The 26,758-nt window shown below is 33.7% G+C and overlaps 1 protein-coding gene across 1 annotated transcript in view; it reads right to left on the bottom strand.

The window, feature by feature from the left end:
* Window positions 1–3,457: 3,457 nt before the first annotated feature.
* Window positions 3,458–26,758, bottom strand: part of cpne9 (copine family member IX) — a 48,200-nt gene continuing 24,899 nt past the window's right edge. Inside the window, exons 8-21 of the mRNA XM_016510829.1 lie at window positions 18,943–19,006; window positions 16,641–16,744; window positions 14,837–14,941; window positions 13,570–13,611; window positions 13,301–13,376; window positions 12,764–12,817; window positions 12,600–12,661; window positions 10,422–10,468; window positions 10,074–10,255; window positions 8,291–8,418; window positions 5,594–5,696; window positions 5,434–5,491; window positions 5,276–5,349; window positions 3,458–4,201 (exon numbers count right to left, since the gene is read on the bottom strand). Coding sequence (XP_016366315.1) covers window positions 4,019–4,201; window positions 5,276–5,349; window positions 5,434–5,491; window positions 5,594–5,696; window positions 8,291–8,418; window positions 10,074–10,255; window positions 10,422–10,468; window positions 12,600–12,661; window positions 12,764–12,817; window positions 13,301–13,376; window positions 13,570–13,611; window positions 14,837–14,941; window positions 16,641–16,744; window positions 18,943–19,006 — 1,282 coding nt within the window. The 3' untranslated portion in view covers window positions 3,458–4,018. The remainder of the gene's footprint in view (window positions 4,202–5,275; window positions 5,350–5,433; window positions 5,492–5,593; window positions 5,697–8,290; window positions 8,419–10,073; window positions 10,256–10,421; window positions 10,469–12,599; window positions 12,662–12,763; window positions 12,818–13,300; window positions 13,377–13,569; window positions 13,612–14,836; window positions 14,942–16,640; window positions 16,745–18,942; window positions 19,007–26,758) is intronic.

Genomic DNA, 26,758 nt, shown 5'->3' with positions numbered 1-26,758 from the left:
GCTCCCTCATTAGAGGTAAATTACTGCTAGCCTTTCCATCATTGGAACATGCTGTAGGTCGAGCCCCCTTCTCGACTGAGAACTGGGTGTGTTGCTCAGTGTCGCAGTGTCTCGTTCCCTACTCCGGGAACCATGGTTACACATAAGTAACCTGAGACATTTTCCCCCACGTCGACTCCGCCCACACAGCTATGACGCGACACCGATCAAGTCTATATGCATTAAAACCGTTTAATGCACAGGTAGTTCCAAGTCAGTTTAATAACCGTTCTAATGCGCTGCTTTCATTGACGCACACACACACACACACACACAGGCACACACACAGAGAGAGAGAGAGAGAGAGAGAGGTGCGCACACATTCTTCATCTTTGTGTCTGATTAGAAGTGGGCAGAATGCTAGAGCTAAAAAGCCATAACTGACGAAAATAACCATTTTTACATTTGCGGTCAAAAATTGCGCTGCAAGCATCATTAACAGCTTTAACTTGTCAATGCTGGCAAATGACTATGGTATACTTGGCCTCCACGTCGTGCATTATCCATTACTTATGCTTTAGTACAACTGCTTTGTCATATTCTCAGAGTACAACTTGTATCTTCTCAACTTTTACCTCTGCATACTGACACATCCATCCCTTCCTACACACATGCATCTAGAGGGAATAAACAGTTATTCACCACCAGATGTCAGTCAAGAGCCAAAGAGCTACATTAGAATTCCAAAACATGAATAGATGGTAAACAGAATCTAACATATTGACTTCAATAGCTATTCAGTTGCTCTTCTCGAATAGTTGTCATCAGGATTGGTAATTATGGTTGGTGACCAATTTAACTACTATTCAACTAAACAATCAGCACATAAACAAAATTTGTGGGTTGGAAACACGTTCAAGTGTTGGATCACTAAAAGAAATAAAATAAAATTGTCATGATTTACTCACCCTCATGTCATTCCAAACCTGCATGACGTTATTTCTTGAGGGAAAAACAAAAGGAGAAATTCCGGAGAATGTCCTAGTTCCTCTTTTCAATGAACGGAGATTGACAAGATTCACAAACGCACATCTCACACCATCCTGTGAATAAGCATGGTAAATTCCTCAGAAGTCAACACAAGACGTTCATGCTTTATTAAAAACACGACAAAGAGATATAAAAGGAAGATCTTTTCCTCGTACATATCGATACACAACCTTGGCAGGAATGTTTTACATGGTAGCACTTTGGCACAAGCAGCTGTTTACTATATCTGTCTTAACTATGAAACAAATATCATTCAAATCTACAGTTGAGCAACATTTAGAATATTTCCGACAGATTATAGTATATATAAATATGGAGAAAACGGTATTCAACAGGAACGTATCTGAGCAATATTTTGATCACAGCAACAAGGGTTGTAAAGGAAATACAGCCATAAATTGTGGTGAGATGCAATAATGCATGCCGAAGGTTATTGCACTATTCATTATGTACAGCAAAATGAAACAATGGAAAATTAAAAGATTCTACTGGAATGTTCCAATCTTTGCAAACATTCAATGAGTCTACAATCATTTTTGGAATGAAATTTGCAACATGGCAGTCTACGCATGGGTGAACCCCACGAAAAATGTCAAGAAATGTCCAGGTCATGTGTCATCCCGAACTCAAAAGGTGGGAAAAACAAGCCTATTTTTAGGACAATTGAGTTTTTTTGCATTGTGACATTATTTTCTACCAGTAGGAGCATATTAATTTCGATACGCAATTTTTTTTAATTAGCTATTAGCTATGTTAACTATAATTTTTTACTATTTAAACAATCATTTTCATGTTATAGTTGATAACTGATATATTAAACCGATATTGATACTGAAATTCTAAAATATTTTGTCTAAATGCATTAATAAAAATTAAATATTGTAAATGCTACAAGTGAATTTAGGCATCACAACATTGTAAACACTTATAATGTACAGTATGAAAAATAGATATTTAATTAGATATTCGCTGAAGACAGACAGATTAGTGTTTAAATAAGTGTTTTTAAATATAAACTTTAGGTGAGCATTAGAAAAAGCAAAGGTAATTGAAATGCGAAAAAAAATAAAAGGATGTACAATTAAATATCCAACAATAACCTATAAGGTACCAATATACATAGTGCATACCTAATTTAAATTATAAAGTATATTTTTAAAGTGCAATTGCATGTGTATATAAAGATAGCATTCAATGTACTGAATTTATGCTGACTTTTTAAAAAAAAATAATTGGGTCTGGTCATTTAACAGTATTGAGAATTTATAGTTATGAGAATGAGGAAGGAACAAAAAAATGTCATAAAAATGTCACAATGCATGATATCTTAATGGTCCTTTTTTGATTTGGGGTAAAATATGACCCAGACGTTTCTCCATGAGATTCACCAGTAAAATCCACCTTTGTCCCTGCATTAAAAAAATTAAAATCCTCCCCTTTTCACGTTGTTCTGCTGATCACCTGATTTTTTTTTATTACACCATATGTCTGCTTATCTCCTGTGCCCATTAACCTCTGCTGATTGCACTCTGGATATTTCTTCCCTCAATCTTCCTCTCTCTGGTTGAATTGCACTGATTGGCACCTCTGTTTCTGCAGGTAATTAGCTGCATCCACTCGAGTTGTGCGGAAGACTCCGGGTGCGTCGGTGTTCCCGCACAGGCATCTGTTTTTCTGCCGCATGTAGCTACTTATTAGCTCCTTTCAAAATCGGGCACAAATGAGAAAATATTTACACACTCAAGAGTGTGCAGGCGCAGCTAATTCAGCCAGTGAGAAAATTAGATTATCTTGGCCTAAGAAACGACATGAAATATATAAAGATGATGATGTTAAAGGTGACCTGTGCATGCGTGGTTGGATATTTCAGCGTACAGCACAGCCTGTGCAAATACACGCTCTGTCTGTCTCTGCCGGGTGTGAAAACACAAGAGTTTCATGTTCCTGGGGAAATTTCAAGAAGAAATGTCCAGATGATATTTCAACACAAAATATGAAATTTTAATGTAATAAAGGCAGTCTAGAAAGTTTTAAAAAGTCATGGGATACTAAACTGTACCATATTTGTGGAATGTGCAACATATCCAAATCAAAACCACTCTAATTATTTAGTTAAAAGCAATTAAAACACACACACAAAAAAAAAAAAGCTATAAACAAAAACAAAGGAGAAAATAATTATTAAATATTAAATATATTAAATATCATATTTAATTTAATCAGGGCATTATGATTTCACAAAAAAAATGTAAGGTAAAAATAAAAAAGTATGTAATATAAATAATTATTTAATGTAATATTAATAATTCGAAATATTCAATAATTATAAAATAAAATAATTCTATGCGAGACAATAGTTTTGTAAAATGTAACATTGTCTAATAGTCATCAAATACCAAAGTGTACCATAATTCTGGAAATCTGTTTTATGTGTTATTAATTTTCTTTCTTCATTTTGACATTATGTTCATGACAATTTAGTACATTTCTCCAAAGTATAATTGTCATTATAAATGTATTATATAATTTCAGTAAATAAGTTAAATCATTTTAGGGTAATGAGAGAATTTAAGAGAAAATAATGTCCCAATGCAATACATTTCTATTTACTGTATATGGGATTCATTTTAATTTATGTCAATTGTGTTTTATGTAAAATGTTTAGGTGTTTTTCTAACTTTTAGATTTGTGGGGGAAATATGACCTAGACATTTCTTTTCAGTAAATTCACCCCCTTTATACTCCCACATCTTCCATTCCAAGGCCAGCACAAACTGTTGTGTTTTTGATTGATCACTGGCTGATTATAAAGATTAACGCCACACACCTACATTAACGTGTTCCTGATTTCAGTTGATTATTATTGAAACTACATTATGTGCTACTGCTAACCGATGTGGAAAGTAAAAATGTGCATCCCCAGTGACGGACCCGGGGGTTTCAGACGTGAACATATAGCTGTGTTTGAGAATAAAATACTGCTCTAGGATCAGAGGTGGACGTTTATCTGTGGCGTGGGAGAGGGGGAGAGGGCTGGTCTGGGTTCAATGCCTCTGCTCTTCATGAACGACAGCAGCTGGTCGGGTATCTCAGCCAGTACATCCTTGGCCAGCCGGGCCATGCTGAGCACCTGGTTCCCGGATCGGTCAATGTAGTCCCGGAATGGCACAAACTAGAAATACAGAGATGAATTATATGAAAAACAGCTTTTTAATTGCACTAAAAACTGTAAGGTGAGTGGTTAAAGAAAATTATATTATAATATGATAATTATATACATATAAAATTATATAAAATACAAATATTTAATATATTAATAAATGTAAATATTTAATAATTATACAAAAATTATGTGGGACAATAGTAATGTAACGTATCTAATAGTATTCACACAAAGAAATACATTTGTGTCTCTAAAGCTTTAAAAAGTCATGGGATACCAAAGTGTACCTTATTTAACTTATCAAAACCACTTATTGTAATTATTTAGTTGAACATAATTAAAACAATATAAAATCAAAAGAGCTAAACTGATCATGTTAAATTTATTCAGGGTGTAAAAAAGGTTAAAAAAAATAATTTAAATAAAGTATTCAAAGTTAAAAAAGGCTTTTTAATTTCACTAAACAAATGTAAGGTAAGTGGTAAAAAATACTACAAATAATATTAAAATTTATACAATATATCAAAACCACTTACTGTAATCATTTAGTTAAAAATAATTGAAACCTAATTTTAAAAAAGTAAATAAAAAGCAGTCAAATTTATCATGTTAAATTTACTCTGGGCATAAAAGGGTTTTTCTTTTTTTCAGTATTGAAACTGAAACAGTATTGAAAAAAATACTTTTTAAAAAAACTTTAGAAACTCATGTTTGTGGAATGTGCAACATATCAAAACCACTCTTTTTTTCCTCAATTCTCATTCTAATAATTCTCTTTTTTCTGCCATGCTATATAGCTGCATGTTTACGGTTTGCTTGTCCTGATTGTTGTACTTTGCAACAGTTCTGAAGCTATAAAAAATAATTATTGAAGCTTAAAAAAAGGTTTTTGATTTAACTAAAAAAGAAATCAAATAAATATTTAAAAAATATATAGAATAATTATTTAACAAATAATCATTTAATACAATATTAATAATTCTAAATATTAAATAATATTACATACAAGGGGGGAAAAAATCACATTTTTCAGAATTGAAAAAAGACCAAAATTACCACATAAAGATGGATAACATTATGTACCTGGACAATGTCTCTCTCAGCAGCACGTCCCCTGGAGGACACCCTGACCTCATCTCCATCCAACTCTTCCATTGCTGTTACATTACCACGAGAACAGTTACATCACATGTCATATTCTTGTTTTGAAAGCATCTCAGTTTGAAGTGCCATAATCTCACCATCAAATTCAGCCGGGCCAACTCCTATAATTATGATTGACATGGGCAGAGACGCCGCCTGCAAACAGGGAAGGGGCGGCAGTATGTGATCAGTGCCCTGCTAAAAAGATTATTGTATTTACAGAACATTGTGAAGGTCTAACAAGCAAAAATGACTCACGGTGACCACAGCTTCTCTAGTCTGTACCATGTCGGAAATGACACCGTCTGTGATGATCAGCAACACGAAGTACTGAGAGCCATCTGTCACCTCTGACGCACACCTGAGGATTTACAGTACACTTAAGAGTTAAAAGCCTTTATATTTAAGCAAAACAAGAACATTACTTCTCAGAAACTGAAAATGATTCCAAGGAAAATGATTCAGTATGTGTAGTTGCACTAAAACTAGTACATTTCTAAGTAGTTGCTATGGTATTATGGGTGATTTCTAACTGGCCCAAGAGGAAACAAATATTCTAATGCCTAGAAATGGCTTTGGATTACAAGAAAAAAAAATAGTTAAAGTTAAGGGTTTGGTCACTAGATCAGGGCATACAAATCACTAGAATCACTAGAAATGCCTGGTAAAATACTTCTATCTAAGCCTTTTTCTGAACTTTCATTATTAAATCTGTCTGTTCCTTCCAGTCCATCGACCCTAATAACCACCTCCAGATATTGTCTCAGTCACGGCACGTAAGAAGCGGCGAGCTGAGAGAGGAGACTCGTACCAACTCTGAAAAGTTGACCACTTTAGCAGCGGCCGATCGATATCTGCCTCTTAAAGCAGCTTTGCAGTTCTGGGAGTTTGATTTTCTTCAGATTGAGAGATTTAGCTGGATTTGAAGAAGCCTTGAAACTGACAAGGGCAATTAAAAGCCTCTTCACATGTGTGTACAAGGTTTGGAACTTTTGTCATGTTGTGTGACGAGCGGTGCACGATATATGTGATATTTGAAGCAGATCAGAGATACATTTTCATTAATTACATTCTTCTACTGAGTCAAATTTAAAGAGTACTCTACTAACTATCCCTGTTTTTATTAATTTTATCATGAAATTTAATTTTATCATGAATATCAATGAATTAATAACATGTATTTTAAATGTAATAATTTATTATTATTATTATTATTATTATTATTATCTTTAATCAACACTGTAAAACATTTTTATAAACTGTAAATAAAACAACAAGAAAAAGAAAATACTATTTTATGTTTTCAGAAAATATGTGACCATGGACCACAAAACCAGTCAAAAGGGTCAATTTCCCGAAATTGAGATTTATACATCACCTGAAAGCTGAATAAATAAGCTTTCCATTTATGTATGGTTTGTAGGACAGTATTTGGCCGAGATACAACTACTTGAATATCTGGAATCTGAGGGTGCATAAAAATCAAAATACTGAGAAAATCACCTTTAAAGTTGTCCAAATGAAGTTCTTAGCAATGCATATTACTAATCAAAAATTAAGTTTTGATATATTTACAGTAGGAAATGTACAAAACAGAAACCTTCCAGAAGCCTGTTGTTTAGAGGCTTGATATTTGGAGCACAAAACCAGTCATAAGGGTCAATTTTTTGAAATTGAGATTTATACACCTGCTCAAAGCTGAATATATAAGCTTTCCATTGATGTATGGTTTGTTAGGATAGGTTGATATTTGGTCGAGATACAACTATTTGAAAATCTGGAATCTGAGGGTGCAAAAAAATCTAAATATTGAGAAAATTGCCTTTAAAGTTGTCCAAATGAAGTTCAATGCATATTACTAATCAAAAATTAAGTTTTGATATATTTATGGTAGGAAATTTACAAAATATCTTTATGGAACATGATCTTTATTTAATATCCTAATGATTTTTGGCATAAAAGAAAAATCGATAATTTTGACCCATACAATGTATTTTTGGCTATTGCTACAAATATACCCCAGCGACTTAAGACTGGTTTTGTGGTCCAGGGTCACATATTATTTCAGTCTTTATACTTAAAAAAAATTGCATTTATTCAGTGTGTTACTTGCCTTTTTGTTGTAATTAATTGTGAAATTTACTAGCAATTTGAGTGAAAATCCTTTCGAAGTAACTAAATTTTTTTCATTGTATATCTGTGCATCCCTACTTTTGTAGCTTTTTTTTTAATAAATAAATAAATACATAAATTCTGATTAAAATCTGAATTTTTTATTTTTTTTTGTTAAATATTCTATTTAACTAAAACATTTCCCCTAACTTTCTTGCACTAAACCCTTAAACCCTTAAAATTAAATTGGTTGTTTCTGCTACTATAATTTTGACACTTCATGTAAATAACCTCTCTTGTGACTGGCTAACCTCTTCATATTTTAAGTAGTTCAAACTCTCATTCATGCCATGATATTTAAATTTCAAATGTTAATGTGCTCATGGCTTCATATTACAACCATGCTGATTTCTAATGACCCATTTTTGCAGCTCGGTTTCAGTAAATAATCAGACTGGAGAGGGCACTTTGTGTTGCGAGTGCTGTCTACATAGTAGTCCATCAAAATCTTGTATTTCAAACAAACAAGAAAAATCCTGTTTTCCATGATGTCCTTTTAAAAAGTTGTTTTTCTGCGTGGTAAACATCAGACCTTGACTGCATCTGAGCAGCAGGTACACTGAGTGAAGTGTTAGTCAAGCACAGGATTCTGGAGGAGTCTTTGGAGCGCGTGTGTGCGAAAGTGCATTTGTGTGGAGAGTGGACAGGCTTTAGAGTGAATAACAAGTGGATAGTGACAGGAATGAGTTCAGCTCGCAGCGGAGACAGAAAAAAGACCAGGGCAGAGGGACAGAGAGAGAGAGCTCAACCTTGTGTCAATTGCAGGAGAACTGTTTAGCTTACTGTGCCACCTGGTTGATGACAGGGGCAAAGTTGGTGGGGCCGTAGAGCTGCACTTTCCGGAGACAGTCATAGTACGCCTCCAGCACGCCTTCAATGCCGACGCAGTTTGCATTCTCACAGTCGGAGTTCTACGAGGTCAAAATACACATGCATTCCAAAAGATTGTCACAAGTTCATATATAACACATGAGGAATAACATCAGCCATTTCTGGCTTCTTCATACTGGACTGAGGCATATTTTATATTGTTATATGCTATGTCCCAAGCTAAAAATTCATGACAGCATAGTTTAGCTTTAATAATGAATATAACGTCTGTGTGGTTTGTGTTTTAAAGGGATAGTTCACCCAAAAATGAAAATGCTGTCATTGTTTGTCGTTCCAAACCTTATTTTTATTCTGTGGAACAAAAAAATAAGTTATTTGAACTGTTCTTGTTTATACAATGAAAGGCAACAGGGTCCAATGTTGTCCATTTTAGAAAAAAAATATTTGTTTTAATTTAGGAAGAAATAAAAGTTCATACAGGTTTGGAATGACAGAGTGAGTAAATAATAGGGTTTTGGTATCGTTTGAATTTTATCGATTCCGATTCCGGTTCCGATTCTGCTTATCGATTCCGATTCTTATCGATTCCAATAAGATAAAAAAATCCATTAAGCAAATTTTAAGTCAAATATTTAGATGTCAAACATATTTATTCACGCGGGAATCGTTAAGCGGAATCGAAATGCACATGTCTTATCGAATACCCGATTATTGGAAATTTGGAACCGGTTCTAAAATGGAACCAGTTCTCGATACCCAACCCTAGTAAATAATGACAGACTTTGCATTTTTGCAAATTCTTTTAACCACCCAACATTACTGTTGTGTGTGTGTGTGTGTGTGTTTTGAACCCTATAAACCCTATTGTATGATACTTGATACACAAATTTCCTTTAAATTATCAACATGACCAAAACTTTGCTAAAAATCTGTTGTACAGGTTACATTCTCTCTGTCGTCTGATTGATAGTTTAGTGTTTTAAACTATCTAAAGTAATTTAAGTATCATGCTTAAAACGTCCACTGATTTTTATAAAGTAAACGTAATAATAATTTTTATATCGTTAGTAATATTTCAAGATGAACACTTACTGGACTAAAGCAACTTAGGTTTACTTGTTTATTCATTAATCATTTTTCTTAAATAATGTTAAAATGTATCAAATATGATAAATCAGGCTTTTGAGGAACATTTATTTTTACATCTATCAGTCATAATTGCATAATTTGCACTTATTTTACCCTCCAAAATAAAAACCACAGAGTTGGATCATAAAACAAAGCATTTAAATATCATCTTATAAGACATATTATTGGAAAATATAGATTGACAATTGATATTTATATGCGTTTACATGTAAGTAGTCTGTTATACTGTTAGAATGCTCTCATTAATTTACATTACAAGCTATCAGAATTTGATCTTTCTGGCTATATAAATATCAGCAATTGCACCAAATTTCATATTTTTGCACAGTTTGGGCCTCTAAATAAAATTGATGTGTTCCTTTTTTCTCCAATATCATACTATATGAGCAATAAAAGCCTGATAAATCATTATCAATAACATTATACTCAACAAAAAACACACATGCAAACTTTCTTTTTTAAGTTTTTTATATTTAGTTTAAAGGTTCAAAAAACTTCCATTTAAAAAAATTTGATTTTTCGAACTATTATTTCATATGTCAGGTTTTTCAGGGTTAAGGATGGCTCTTTTCAAGCTGTTACTCACCAGGGGAAAAGCATGAGAGATCTTGCCATCAGGAGGGAGTTTAGCTCCAAAGCCGTAGGCAGGGAAGAGTTTGTCACTGTCATAATCCTGGACGATTTCCCCCACGGCTTTAAGGGCCATGGCATACGCATTCAGCTGGTATGGGTTCATGTAGTGGAGCGATGTCGGCTGTGATGGGTTTCCTGCGTTCAGATATCAATCAATTCAACTTTAGACAGAAGTGCAAAGACATCATGGTCACTTACATCAGCGCCGAGCTCTAAATCTAAAACAGACATGAGACAATCGCATGCCACACAAACACAATTGCTTGTGCTGTTGTATTTCAGTGAATGAAGATGGTCTTACCATTAGAGGCGGTGAAGTCTATGGCTACAGTGAAGTTCAGCTGTGTTCTGTTTTCAACATTGAAAAGAGTTTTTTTTAAGAAATTAAGATTTTTATTCAACAAGGCTCATTAAATTGATCAAAAGTGAAAGTTAAGACATTTATTATGTTACAAAAGAAATTACAAAATTTTACAAAAAATTGGAAAATTTATATTTTATAAAAAAAGCGGTTCTTTTGAACATTCTATTCATCAAAGAATCTTGTGGGGGGGGGGGAATTATCATGGTTTCCACAAAAATATTAAGCAGCACAACTGTTTTTAACATTAATAATAATAAGAAAAGGCTTATGTGAAACTGAAGACTGGAGTAATGGCTGCTGAAAATTCAGCTTTGCCCGCACAGGAATAAATTCCATTTTAAAATATATTAATACAGAAAATGTTAAAATTACAGCAGCCTTCAGAAGCATAAGGAACTTTTTCAAAAACATGGGGGAAAAAAATCTTACAGACTCCAAACTTCTGATTGCTTCTTATTCCAAATGCTTATTGATTGATTGATTGATTGATTGCACATTACAAATATTATTATTAGCAAAAACCTAATTGATCATCTTCAGAAGATCTTAGTATTTATTTTGTCTCCCTTTTGTTTTAGTGACAGCAGTACTTGAGCTGTCATGAACAAAACCTGATCCATATTATTCGTACTTCAAAGATAGCAAGACACCTGACCTTTAGTACAAAGGAGTTTGCATACTCAGTGTCACACATTTGATTAGTAGTCCAGAGTCTAAATATTATAGTCCAAATATCTCCTATTCATTTGAATTCATTTGTATCAAAATGTATTTGTTAAATGTTCAAAATACTAATACTTTAGTTTATTTCCAGGTTTAAATTCAATTGATTTTCAACTTTTGAATGCCACTGTACAGTGGGTACGGAAAGTATTCAGACCCCCTTAAATTTTTCACTCTTTGTTATATTGCAGCCATTTGCTAAAATCATTTAAGTTAATTTTTTTTCCTCATTAATGTACACACAGCACCCCATATTGACAGAAAAACACAGAATTGTTGACATTTTTGCAGATTAATTAAAAAAGAAAAACTGAAATATCAAATGCTCCTAAGTATTCAGACCCTTTGCTCAATATAAAAAAATTAACTTAAATGATTTTAGCAAATGGCTGCAATATAACAAAGAGTGAAAAATTTAAGGGGGTCTGAATACTTTCCGTACCCACTGTATATGCAAATGTATAATAGACAAAACAAAAAAAACTATAAGTATAAATGCATATTTATATTGCTAATCAAAGTGCACTAGTAAATTATGCTGAAACTTGAATTCAAACTTCAGAGCAAATTGTCAAAAATGCTTCTAACCTGGACATGTTAAATCAATCAATCAATAAATAAATAATCTTTTTTTGTGTGTTTAAAATATACAAGCATATGTTTTTTATCAAGTCAATGCATAATTAAAAGTCTAGCTGTAATTAAATGGCAAGCATATGGTATGATATACTGGTTTACTGAATCATTGCCTTGATTTCAGTTGTCTGGAAATGAGTATGTGATGGTTGCTTTAGACTTTTTTAAATTAAATTAATTTTTTATTAGGGCTGTAAATCGATTAAATGTGCTTCTTACTCATTCTTTACTGCCTGCTCTCAGTAAGCATGGTTTGGGGAGCCAGGTTTCTTGCTGACTTTCAAAAACATGAAGGCTTGAATGCTTGCATGGCTCCAGTTATGGAATTTATGTAAGTGACATTGTGTCGATTTTTTAAAACTATCACATTATATTAATACATCATTTTGACACCCCTAATTTTTATATGATCCATCAAACTATTTGACCATTACTGGGTTTATCCTTGAAGCACATAATAACCATAACTAGGTTGTCATCAAAAAACTTTATTTTTATTCTATTCTATGTGTCAGTATTCAACACACGTGCTGGTAATGCCTGAAAAAATGAATGGTAAGTGAACTGCCCTGAAAGCTCAATGACATTAAGATCCACTCTGGTTTATTGGTATTGTCTTGAACACAAGATATTCAGACTGACTAACCATAATTCCACAAATGGTTTCCATGCATGCCTATTCCAGCTGCTCTCTAACCGGTAAATCTGCATCTTTCGCCAGCCTAATATATCCAATGCCTTTAAAGGGGCACTCACCCTCCTCGAATGAAGTCCACAAATGTGTACTCCGATTCCACTTTGAAGGACAAAAGTGTTACCTAGAGAGAGTGAAAGAGAGAGAGAGAGGAGAGATAATGGAAGTCATTATGAAAATAAATCAGAAGAGGAGAGCGCTTGACAGGTAATCCATTCACACGTACCGTGCCAGAGTTGACGTATTTCTTTTTCCTCCCTTTCTTCTTAGGATTCAGAACCTAAAAGAAACAAAAAGACACCCATCAAGCATGGCTGAAAGGAATATGACATATTACTGAAGTGTCCTCATATGTTTTCTTTTTTCTCTCTTGTGATTCATGAAACATTTTTGGCACTTCATGAATACGGCTCATGTTGTTGTCCCATTACTTTTTTGAAGGCATTAGAAGCACACGTTTTATTTATTAATTTGTTTATTTAAATTAGTTAAAAATGATCATTGCGTGAAAAGTAACTAGTTTTTAACACATTAAACGCCTATCACTTTCTCTGTTGTATCTGTTGTCCCACATTTTTGTATATTTTATATAAACTATTACATACAAAAAAACGGTTCTATATCTTTGAAACCCTTTTTCACTTTTTAACATTTGCGAGTCAAATTTTTACCCTTTGCATGGCAAGTGTTTTTAAACACATCAAAATAACTCTAAAAGTGCTCAAGTGTTGAAAATGTATTCATGCAAAACAATGTTTTTTACCTCATAAACATTGAATTGGCTCTGTCCGCGAGACAGCTCTCTGTAGCTGGTTGTAAACTCCCCGATGAAATCATGACTGAAGAAAAATGAAAGCGCTTACTTGAGCGAGGAATATTTAATGAACATTGCACGAGCATGCTGAGAAGAAATTATTTTGGCTAATGAAAATTTGACTTGAGTTATTCTTGTTATGCAGGATAATTTATGTATTCATAAACACAGTATTTACTACCTACAAGGGGGAACACAAGTCATGAAAAACAGCGTACCTTCCATCTCTGTCCCAGTCATAAACATCAACCTTCACTGTTCTGGAGAGATTACAAACAAATCAAACACACAGCAAGTCAATATCTAAAATTAAGTGCAGACAAAAGGTCAAAGTATGACAGCAGCCTGGTGAGACCACAGAAAGCCAGTCCAAAATAACACCAGCACCGTTATTCCGACTGCCACAGTGACACAGCTGCCCGTTTCCACAGCTCACGGCACCAGCGGCGTCTCGTTTAAACACCTCGGTGCTCACAAGTCTGTACACAAGTCTGAGGGATGCTTTAAAGGTACAACAAAAATCTATTTCTCTCAAAAATCACAGACTCCTATCAAAAAGTCAAAGATGGTTTAAATGTTGGGGACATAAATACAAATGTGCTGGTTCTCGGAATCCACCCAAGAATCTAATGCATTAAATCAATACTGTATCTTTACTCATATCATACATTTACTGTATTAGGGCTGTCAAAATTACACATTTAAGCTATTTTTAGCTATTTTTTTTAACATTGTTAATGCATTTATCCAATATGATATTCTGTATCAATATCTTCTGTGTGATTTCAACAAATTGCATTTCTTTTTAAATGACCAATGACATTATAGTAAACTAAAACTAAAATGAAAACCATAAAAAAAATTGTTACTTGAAATAAAATATTATCTAAAATAAAATTTATTTCAGCTAGCTGCCAATGCAGCATTTCTCAATTTAATATAGTTTAACTTAATGTATTAAAATGACTAAAACTGAAATAAAAATTCATAGACATATTTAAAAAAAAAAATACTAAAAATGACAAAAGCACACAACACAGTTACTAAAACTTTCAAATTAAAATGAAAACATTCAAATATTAATAAAAACTATAATATTACCTCGATGATACTAAAATAACCCTGTTATGGATAACATTACAATTACACATTATTTTGTTTTCGTTCCTAAAAAAAATAACTGAATGCATTAACAAGGAACACATTTTGAGATTTATTACAATGAAACATTTAACAGATTGACAGCCCTAATATTAAAAGTAAAAGGAAAGGTATTTAAACCCATTTCAAACCAAAATTTCAAATGAAACAAGTGAATATTTTATAACTGGTATTTTCTCTGGAAAACATGAGTCAATTAATTATTCACAGCAATATGCAGAAATATGCATTAAGAAAGCAAACAGGGTCAATAATGGCTTCATGTTAAAATTAAGTAGCCATGCAGCAGGGTTATACTCTTTGTAAGGTTTTTAAGAGCCTCACCTGTCATAGTCTCCGTTACAGAGAGCTCGCACTGGGATGGTGAAGGGCTGCCACACAGGGTTCAAAGTATTCTTTATCACCTCTGTTTTGTGACAGATAGTGAACCTACAATAGAGCCAAATCAAAAAGGAAATCTTACTTAAAGGCTTATGACACCTGTGCGGTTTTCTTTGAAGGAACATGTTTAAAAAACGAATACCAACGAAAAGTTGGTACACAGTGTAACATCTATAAAAGTGGTCATCATCAAGAGCAGCTCATGGTGGGCATGAAGAGCCTCTTGGGTTTCACAACACTACCATAACCCTCTGTTATCAGTCAAGTGAGCTAACACTTATGGATCATTTTGTGTTTTATGGGGTTTTTAATGTTCAGTCTAGAAATATTTAGCTACTACCATGTCCTAACCAAGCACAAAATAATAAAAAAGGGTTCAACCATGTCAACACAAAACAGGACATTTTGTTGGTTGTTTGATTTCTGTTTAACAGTAAGCATAGCTGTATAGTCAACCCAAAATATGTTCTGACTGATGGTGATTTCAAAATTGCTTCAAAAATGATTTAACAATCAGTGAGGACAGAAAAATCTGGGAAAAGGGAAATACACCATAAAAATGCAGTTGTTTGTTCCAAAATTCTGAAAATTCAGTCATCAGTTACTCATTTACAAAGAAATTAATTTACAATGAAAGCCAATGGGGCCTAATGTTGTCTGGTCATACCAATGTACATTAAAGTATCTTCTTCTGCCTGTAAGGAGCAATTTGTACCTGATCGAACCCTAAAAATTACATTTGTTTGTGTAATTTAATGTAGTAGTTAGGCTCATCTTTTTTTGCTTAAATAAAAAAATATATATTAATTTAGGTTACCTGACAAAAGTACATGTTGCATCATGCCTGGTTAAGGCATGTTTTTAAAGGAACAGTTCACCAAACACTGAAAATTTGCTGAAAATGTACTCACCCTCAGGCTGTCCAAGATGTAGATTAGTTTGTTTCTTCATCAAAATAGATTTGGAGAAATTAAGCATTACATCACTTGCACACCAATGGATCCTCTGCAGTGAATGGGTGCCGTCAGAATGAGAGTCCAAACAGCTGATAAAAATATCACAATAATCCACACCACTCCAGTCCATCAATTAACATCTTGTGAAGTGAAAAAAATGTGTTTGTAAGAAACAAATCCATTATTAATCCATTATTTTTAACTGTAAACCGTTGCTTCTGCCTAAAATATGAGTCCTCTATCTATAATATTGCTTTTTTTCCAGTGAAAAAGTAATCTTGTCTGAATCAGGATAGAAATATGCACAGATCAAGCAGAGGTTACAAGCAAAAACAGCCTAAAACAGTTCTAAACTAATATGTTGGTGAATTTTGATGCAACTTTTTCACAGTAGATAGCATTATTATGGATTATGGACTTGAAGTGCCATATTTTGCCCAGAAGTGATAGTTTAATGATGGATTTATTTCTTATAAACATGCAGATTTTCACTTCAAAGGACGTTAATTGATGGACTGGAGTCGTGTGAAATACTTGTGGATTATTGTAATGTTTTTATCAGCTATTTAGACTCTCATTCTGACGGCACCCATTCACTGCAAAGGATCCAATGGTGAGCAAGTGATGAAATGCTTAACTTCTCCAAATCTGTTCCAATTAAGAAAAACTAATCTACATCTTGAATGGCCTGAGGGTGAATTATTGTCAATTTTGGGTGAACTATTCCTTTAAGACGATGTTCATGAATAACAGGAAGCACAATAAATATTCCTTTAGCTGCTCATACTCACGTGCCATCCTCATTGCTGCGGTAAAACACCAGGAAGGGATCAGACTTCCCAAAGAAATCCTTCTTATCCAACTTGTTAGCACAGAGTTGCATGGTTGCAATGTCCTGTTATAAAACTCTTTTGATTACTTTGGGATAGATGGGAATAGAATATTCCTAAAGCTACCAAAAAACAAACAAGTTGCACAAACAAGCAAACAAAACACATGCACCCCTGACACAGAGTCTTCAATACTGGAACTATTATATCCAACAATGCATTTTAATCGCTGGAGTTCAGGACACAACAAAGGCAAAATACTAGGACAAGAAATCAATTCCACAGAGAGGACACACTCGTGTTAGAGGAGAACAGCAATTGGTTCATACATATTAATGTTGAGCGGAGGTCTCCAGTGTTTAGCTATTTATTGGTGCTGTTCTCTTCAGAATACCAGATCTCTGGGGAGACCCTCAAGACCAGGAGAGATGTCACACATGCAACAGATTTAATTGGATCTTGATAGAGAGAAAATGTCTAGGGAGCACTCAAGGAATACGGTCTGGGTGTCACACTGGACAGATAGCTCATCTGCCTTTTAAAACGGCCATCTCTCTTGGGGAGACTGAAGCTGTATTTGAGGTGAACGGTCACGGCTTTCTGGCAAAAACTCCCAGTAGCTACATGCTATTACAAGGACACAGAGGGACGAAATTGAATATATATACATAATTTCTGTCATCTGAAATGATATTTATGTGGTTGTATGGACTGGCCCAAGGCACTAAAACTGTCAAATTGTTAGTGGAATGACTGAAAAGAGATGGACAGTTTAAAACAGTTATTAACATGGATGGGTCAAAATAGTGAGCCAAATGCTAAAGATGACATGATCTTGCAGTCTTGCGCTTATCGCCGTAAGTGTACAAGGGTTTAGGATTATATGTGTGTGGGGAATCTCACAAAATTATGTCCAGGTCACATTTCACCCCAAAATCAAACAGGTTTTCTTGTGCATCATGAAATTTTTTTAGGACCATTAAGCACATTTACCACACAACCCCCTGCTTAAATAAACATACACTACTGTTCAAAAGTTTGAGGTCGGTAAAATTTAATGTTTCACCAAGGCTGCATTTATTTAATCAAAAATATAGTAATATTGTAAAATATTATTTCAATTTAAAATAAAGTTTTGTACTTAAAATTTATTTTAAAATGAAATTTATTCCTGTGATGCAAAGCTGCATAATTTCAGCATCATTACTCCAGTCTTCAGTGTCACATGATCCTTCAGAAATGGTGCTCAAGAAATATTTCTTATTATCAATGTTGAAAACAGTTGTGATGCTTAATATTTTTGAGAAACCATAATATAAAATGTTCAGGATTCTTTGATGAACAAAAAGTTCAAAAGAACAACATTTATTTGAAACAAAAATCTTTTGTAACAATCTCTTTAGTCACTTTTGTTCAATTTAACGCATTGCTGAAAAAATTTATTAAATTATTTCCAAAAAAAAAATAAAAAAATCTGACCCCAAACCTTTGTAGTGTATATTGTAAATGATAATTCTCATTTCTGTAAAACATTTTTATTGTATTATTTTAAACCAACATATAGTAAATTCAAGGGCTACAAATGCATCCATGATGTATGAATATTTTAATATTTCAAATAAAATATATTATTATATCATCCATTTTTATTTATTTTTTAATTATCCTTTTTTTCCTAATTTATTAATTAGCAATAAAGTGAATTGTGGCAGGAAATGTGATAATTATTATAAAAAATAATGTTGTAATGCAAAACCTTTAAGCAAACTGAAATTCTTTTTTAAATCAACATACAGTAAATTAAAGTGCAACAAATACTCTTTTTTTGCATAGCAGTAATGTGAATTGGGCCATGAAATGTGGTAATTATTATAAAAAATAAAAAAACATGTTGTAATGCAAAGCAAATCTTAATGGTTCTAGAAGCTTCCTTTCCTTTAAACGAAATGCTTTTTTTTTTTTTTTTTTTTTTTTTATATGGAAATTTGCACTATGATAAAATATCACATGTGCTTGACAGTTTTCATGAGATTCACTCGTTCACTCTTTAGCGACTACAGAGAGATCGATGGTGGATTAACTGGGTAAATCTATAAATTCATTCCTTTTTCTGTCTCTGTACCTAATCTTAGCAACAACAAAAGAAAGCAAAAAAAAAAACCTTCACCTCTGATATTTAAATACAATGTCTTAGGCATTCGGCTTGATGAAAAACTGTAGAGTCAGAGTAAGTGTGTGTGCATGAGGATAGTTTTGTACTGACCCGACAATTGCTGAGTTCCTCAGCTGTGAAGATAATGCTCCCGCACTTCTTCCCAGGAATGCCCCTTGAGACAAGATAGATAAATGCTTTTAAACTTTCAATAAAATGTGGGGTAACGTTTTTAAAGACAAGAGTTCAAGTCAACCCCTCATGAAGACTGGCACAGTTTTAAGCACACTCAAAATCAGGACAAATAAGACGACTCCATTTTTGTGTGCTTTTTCCAGAGTTGCCCAAGCGCTTTTTGCTGCTAAGAGCTTTTTCCGGAACAATTCGATTGCACTAGCGGTAATGGTGGGCCACTTCAGTCGCTGAATAGCCCACATCGAACCTCTGAAAAGAACATGATTCACCTGAAAAGAGGGAAATTGTAGGGAATGAGGGGGAAAAGGTGATGAGGGTTAGCTAGAAAAAAGATTAAAGGCTGAGGGTGAGGACTGAAAGAATGTGTGAGGGAAAAGAGAGAGATTCTGAGTGAAAGAGAGGAAGCAGCAAAAATTAAGTGATGGAACATTATAAATGCAAAGAAAGACACTGAACACACATTGATTTTTGGAAGTAAATAAAAATGAAATGATATATTATTGAGTGAAAGAGGATATTCAATAAAAAAAAATGTAGACTGCAGATTAAAAGTTTGAACTAATTATGATTTTTTTTAAATATATATATTTTGAAATAAGTCTCTTATGCTCACCAAGGCTGCATTTATTTGATCAAAAATATAGTAAAAACAGTAATATTGTGAAATATTATTACAATTTAAAAATAACTGTTTACTATTTAAATATATTTTATTCAATATAATTTATTCAGCAAGGATACATTAAATTAATCAAGAGACAGTAAGACATTTATAAGGTTACAAAAGATTTCTTTTTCAAATAAATGCTGTTCTTTTGAACTTTCTATTCATCAAAGAATCTTGTTTCAACATCGATAATAAGAAGAACCATCAATGATAACTGAGCACCAGTAATAATTGATGATAACTGAGCATCAAATTAGAATGATTTCTGAAGGATCATGTGACACTGAAGACTGGAGTAATGATGCTGAAAATTCAGCTTTGTCACCTGAATTTTTTTTATATATTAAAATAGAAAACAGCTTTTACATTGTAATAATATTTCAGAGTATAATTGTTTATTCTGTATTTTTGATCAAATAAATATAGCCTTGGAGAGCAAAAGAGACCTTTCAAAAAAAAAAAAAAAGAATTATTCCAAACATTTGACTAGTATATCTATAAGAAATTGATTGGTTTGTGAAAATCATGTGGTGAAAAATAAAGCTTGGTGACATCAGCTGTAAAGGGAAAAAAAACTTTTCTTTTTATAACATGCAGCGATGAATCGTTCAAAATAACACTAGGAACATTCATTAAGAAGTCAAATAGAGTAATTTCTGATTTCATGCGGACTCTAAGTGGACATGGGCTTATGCACAAAGCGTATCCAACAGCATATACTGAAATCTGGGTAGTCTAGTATAGTTGTCATAAAATTATAAAATGAGATGATTGATTCCATCTCCAAAGATCTGTCTCCATGGCCACAGACTCTCTTTCATCATTTTTAAACCCCATTCTAAGCGGTCTCATGCCATCTTTACATTTGATTGGCTAAAATTGGATTCCCAAGGGAACAAATATCACCGCAACAGCTGAGTGGCAGGTTGGCCTGATGCTTTAGTACAGCCTTTGACCCTCCATCTATTCACACATATACACACGCACACACACACATACGTGCATAAACTCACAATGGTATGCACACACACACCTACTGACCACCTGCAGGCTACAAATCCAGTTAAAGCTCAATGATGCCAAATAGGAATTTAGACTGAAGGACATCTAAGGCAGGCAAGCGTCCCACCACGCTTCTCATCTCCCCCCTGCTGAGACACATGTCAGATCCAGACATGCAGGTAAGATTCAGTGAGGCGGATCTGCCATGGAGAAGCTAGAGGTGGCATGGAGTCTGAAAATGACTCTTGGTAGTGGGAAGTGTTTTATTAAGTTATCTCCAGTTGGCTGAGCTGTAATAAATGTAATTATATAATAGTTTTTTAAAAAAAATGCATTGCTGCATATTATTGCAAATTTCACAGTGCAATCTGGAGAAATAAAAAAAAATGACCACGAGGATCACTCTCCAAAATGGGTTCCTTTTGTTTCCCTAATCGATGTATAAATAATGACAAAAATGTCACAAAGAAAAATCTAGTAATTTTCTTCTATTTTCTGCCTTATCTTGATACCTTTATTGAAATAAGACATTTTCCATAAATTTCCATCTAATCTATTTTAGTTTGAAACATTTTTTTTTTTTAATTCAAGCATGGGTGCATTTAATTGATCAAGTGACAGTAAAGACTTTTACATTGTCACACAAAAAAATCTATTTCTGCACTGTTCATTTGAACTATATTATAATGATTTCTGAAGGATCATGTGACACTGAAAACTGGAGTAGTGATGCTGAAAATTCAGCTTTGCATCACAGCAATAAATGACATCTTAAAATAAATTATAATAGAAAACAGTTTATTTAAGTTGTAATAATATTTCACTATATTAAAGTTTTTACTGTATTTTTGATCAAATAAATACAGCCTTGGTGTATAAAGAGACTTGCACAACAAACATGAAAGTCATTTCTAAAGTAGTTTCAAAATGGAAAATCTTCACAAAAAGATCTCAAATGCAGCATCTAAAATAGAGAATAAACAATACCGGACAAAAAAGGACACCCCTAGAGGATTTTTTTGGTGTAGGAGAGAGTTCAGCTTGTCTGAAGAGTTCACGTCTTGCCCCAGGCATCAACTCATCATGCTCAATGTCACACGTGGCTCATCATAACCGTAGACTCTCTCATTACTCAGTACCAGCGAATGTATAACTCAAGACAGCTATCAGTGTCACTAACTCTCGGCATTCACTTTCCCGCTGCTATGGAAACAACTTATAAAGGTGAGCCGAAGAGGTTTTCAATCCCAACTTCTGCAGCGAATGAGGTCTCCATCACTGCTACCGTACACAAAAGAACAGGAAGTGCCACTAGTGTATGTAATACTGGATTCTACAGAAAGAAAAAGAATGAGAGATAAAAAAAAATATATATTAATAATAATAAAATTCACTGACTGACTGGCGGGAAATGAATGAGGGAATAAATTAATAACATTTAATGAATGACATTTAACATTTCCAGAAGATACGTCTTTGGATTTAGAGTTATTGCACTCAAACTTTCAGTTAAACCACATTGTGGTATGAAACTATTTATGGTCACAGGCAAAGAATACACTCTTTTCCAGCTGGGCTGTCACCTCTCTAACACAGCATATCTGACAGACAGAACAAAAGCATCTCAAGATTTTATCGGAGAGCTTCAAACCCCCCCGCTTTACGGTGTCTGTGCCAAAAACATCCTCCCTGCATGTTTAATCAGAGTCCTCGGCAGCCTGGATAAATCTGGGCGGCATTAGAACTGAGATGCTGAATCCCTCTTACAGGACAAAGACATCCAGCACTGCTGTATGTGTGTCACGAACGCACCAAGAGATCTTTCAAAAGCACAAAAACGTCATTCCAGTACAAATTTGTTATTCAAATTAGTAGTGTGCCCACATATCAATTGTATTCACATTTTACATGTACAAAGTGACATTGTTTGGCAACCACAAAAAGTCTACAGACAATATTACTTTTAGCAAAATAAATAAATAAAATAATAATAAATAATAAAGTGTAAACCATCAAATGTATTATAAATAATAGTATTGATAATTATTCATAATATTGTGAATTATTAATTGCTAATTATATTATTTAATAATTGTATTATTAATTTAAAAATGACATTTTCTACAGAAAATTTGATGGTGCTTACCCATATAGAACTCACCACCACAATGCTTTGAACTCAATGCCACAGTGTTTTAAAGTGTTGGGGAAAGTTACTTTTAAAAGTAATACATTACAATATTACATTACTCCCCATAAAAGTAACTAATTGCATTACTTATTTTTATAATGTAATGCGTAACGTTACTTTTTCTCATCTGGGCTGGGCTTGCTTGTTTGTTTTTCATTTAAAAAGTTATATCTTTACATTTACATTTAGTCAGTTAGCAGACGCTTTTATCCAAAGCGACTTACAAATGAGGACAATAAAAGCAGTCAAAACTAACAAAAGAGCAATAATATATAAGTGCAAATGACAAGTCTTGGTTAGCCTAACGCAGTACACGTAGCAAGGTGTATATTATACACACATAAACACACACACACACACACACACAAAGAAAAACAAGTAGATAGCATAGAAAAAATAGAATAGAAAAATATATATTTTTTTAATTTCTTTCTTTAGCAAATGTAAAAGCCCTTTCACACCAAAAGTGAAATGAAAAAGCCTCAGTCATTCTGGATTGCATGAAGAATAGGATGCAGGAGAAGAAAGTTCAATAAAAAAAAACATGAAACACAAATGTCATGTTTATCTAAAGTGATTTTGCTTATTAGTATGGTTGAATTGGATTAACAAAGGTTAGCAGCAAAGATATTGGTTAATAAAATTGAATTAAATACATAAAGGATATTTGTGCTATTTAACATTTAATTATTTGCGTTATATTCTGAGTTTGCATTTCACTGTTTTTATTCATTTTGATTCTAGAACTACAGTAACCTTCATGTTTATACAGCGCACACAACACCTCTGCACTTACTCTTGATTTCTCTCAACATGGGGACAGGACAGCTGTCAGTCAATAAATGGGAAAACAAAGTAACTGGTGTTACTTATTTGAAAAAGTTATTCAGATATTTTCTTGTAAATTAAAAAAAAGTATTGTGTTACTTTACTAGTTACTTCAAAAAGTAACCTGACTATGTAACTTGTGATATATATATATGTTGGTAACCAAACAGATGCTGGTATAGCCATTGACTTCCATAGTAGGAAAAAAATACTGTGGAAATCAATGGCTATACTAGTAACTGGTTACACTGTCTGTGTTCAACAGAAGAAAGAAACAATTTGAGAGTGAGTAAATAGTGACAGAATTTTTTTGGAGTACTATGCGTTTAATGCTACTTGAATTTTTTTCTTCATTTTATCATTCAACAGGCAAAAATAAGTCATTTAGAAAAGTAATAGCACACCTCTTCTCAGTAATCTAAGATCTCATTTATAACACAAACAGTACAGAACGACTTATAATACTTCAAGTTATTGGTTTGTTCATAGAGCATATACCACATATTCTCTTAAGAACGCCAAAACTTCACTTTTACTACTTAAATGTTCAGGTTTGAGGGTTTGTTAACATTTTGGATTGACCAAGAGCACTGTAGTTGTACAATAACTAAATTAATCCTCAAAAATACAACTTGCCTAATAATTGTGCACACAGTGTATTTACTGAGTATTTTCTGTGTTTTTTATCATATTGCTGTTGTTGCTTTGTATCCTGCAAAACAACAGCCCTTAACGGTAATAAAACCAGTTCAGTGCATGGCTTCTTGGGGCTTATTGCTTTAAATTGTCATACAGCTCTTCAACTGGCATGTAAATGTGCCAAGATCATGCAGCGAAGCATTGTTGTTCCCGTAGATAGAATGGCATCATCAATATAATGGGGCCTCATAAAGGTGAATTACATGAATTTTAAAATACTCAAGCTGCTAAAAATACAGTTCGAGAGACCAGCACGTTGTGTTGCTGAAGTACGCTGCAGGTTCAGCCGTGGGAACAGACTGTAGAGAATGAGTAAGCCGGCCAATTAAGCGATGATGGTGGGGATTTTAGTGAGCATGCATTAACTGATCTCACTGTAGGAGAGATAGTGTTTGGTCAGGGCAGGTTAATAGCTGTCAAAAATGCCCTGCTCCCAACAGCACTCAAAACACAGATTGTAGAGGTGCAAATCAGAGCAATTAAGCATGTCTGTCGGAGAGGAAGTACTGTAGAGAAATGCAAATACATACCGTATCTGAAGTGCCTGATCCAGATAAGGACAGTGATCATGTGACAGTTAACTCGATTATGCATAATGAATTTTAAAGGCCACACTGTGTTTACAGGTCTGCTGGCTTACAGATTTGGCGCACACACATCTGGCGCAGGAATCAGGAACTGTGCTTAAAGGGTTAGTTCACCCAAAAATGAAAATTAGCTTGTGTTTTACTTACCCTCGAAGCATCCTAGTTTTTCTTACAAAAACTCATGGATTCGCTACAGGGGGCCTTTATTAATCCCCCGGAGCCGTCTGCGGCACGTTTATTATGAATGCGCAAGCTTTATTTGACGACTTGTGGACTGTTCAACTGCAACACCCGCTGACTGCAATGATACCTGGCTATTCCAAGCTCTATCATTGCAGTCAGTGGGTGTTGCAGTTGAACAGTCCACAAGTCGTCAAATAAAGCTCGCGCATTCATAATCAAATGTGCCGCAGACAGCTCCGGGGGATGAATAAAGGCCCCTGTAGCGAATCCATGAGTTTTTGTAAGAACAATATCCATATTTCAAACGTAATAAACACTTTTCTCTCACTTCCGCTGACTGTCATACACTGAAGCCGTTCCGGCGGATGAGGAGATTCAACTGCAACACCCGCTGACTGCAATGATAGAGCTTGGAATAGCCAGGACAATTTTTAATATAACTCCGACTGGATTCGTCTGAAAGAAGAAAGTCATATACACCTAGGATGCTTCGAGGGTAAGTAAAATACAAGCTAATTTTCATTTCAAGTTCTAAGCCCGTGGTTCACTCTTAATAAGCCAGAGACTCATCTGAAGATCAAAAGCAACAGCTGTGTCCACAGAAAAAGATCTTGAGATACGCTTAACCTCATGCACTAAAATAGCATCACCAGAATACAAAGTAAACATTGAGATATGTGATTTTGGACTTGAGAACTTAAATGGGCATTTCAGCCAGGAATGCACATTCTGTCATCATTTACTCACCCTCATGTTGTTTCAAACTTGTATGCATTTGTTTCTTTTGTGAAAAATATTATTTTGGACCCCAATGACATTCATTGTAAAAAAAAAAAAAAAGAAAAGAGCGATTTAAAAAATAGCTTCTACATATACACACATATATTTAAGCGCTATTGCAGAGGGTAATATTTTCTGAGAGTGAAGACTTATGGCTTTGAATACACAGCAGCACACAAATTGTATGGACTACTCTTATGGTATTTGGCAGGTTCTTCAGAATATCTAATTTTGTGTTCCAGAGAAGAACATGAGGGTAAATCATTGGTCAATAATTGATGAACTGTCCATTTAAAGTGAACTTCTTATTTAAAACGAACAGCTATTTTACATATTTACTTAAAAATCAATAAAATGTATTTCTAACAGAATACTGTATGTACATTATACAAATGAATGTAAACAGTCTACAGATTAACAGGTTAATGAACTGCATTACTTGTAATGGACTACTTTTAACAAGACTCTATGATATTCTGGTCTCTAAAAATGGCTCAGATCCATTCTTCAATGCAACTCTAATGGATTTTTTCTCTATTTTGTCCAAGAGGCAAAAAGAAGTCATTTAGAAAAGTAATAGCACACCTCTCCTCAACAAGCTGTACTATCTAACGTCTCATTTATGGTGCAAACAGTACATCACGACTTATAATACTTAGTTATTGGTATGTTCATAGAGCATATACTACTGATTATTTACTGAACATCAGTGACATCATACTTGGCCTATCCAATGAACTGGTCATTGACTACAGTAGATAATACATTCATTATGTATATATATATATATATATA

Source organism: Sinocyclocheilus rhinocerous, unplaced genomic scaffold (assembly GCF_001515625.1).
Source record: "Sinocyclocheilus rhinocerous isolate Xijiao unplaced genomic scaffold, SAMN03320098_v1.1 scaffold714, whole genome shotgun sequence".
Lineage (NCBI taxonomy): Eukaryota > Metazoa > Chordata > Actinopteri > Cypriniformes > Cyprinidae > Sinocyclocheilus > Sinocyclocheilus rhinocerous.
Note: the sequence above shows the minus strand (reverse complement) of the source record. Positions and strands in the feature narration are given on the sequence as shown.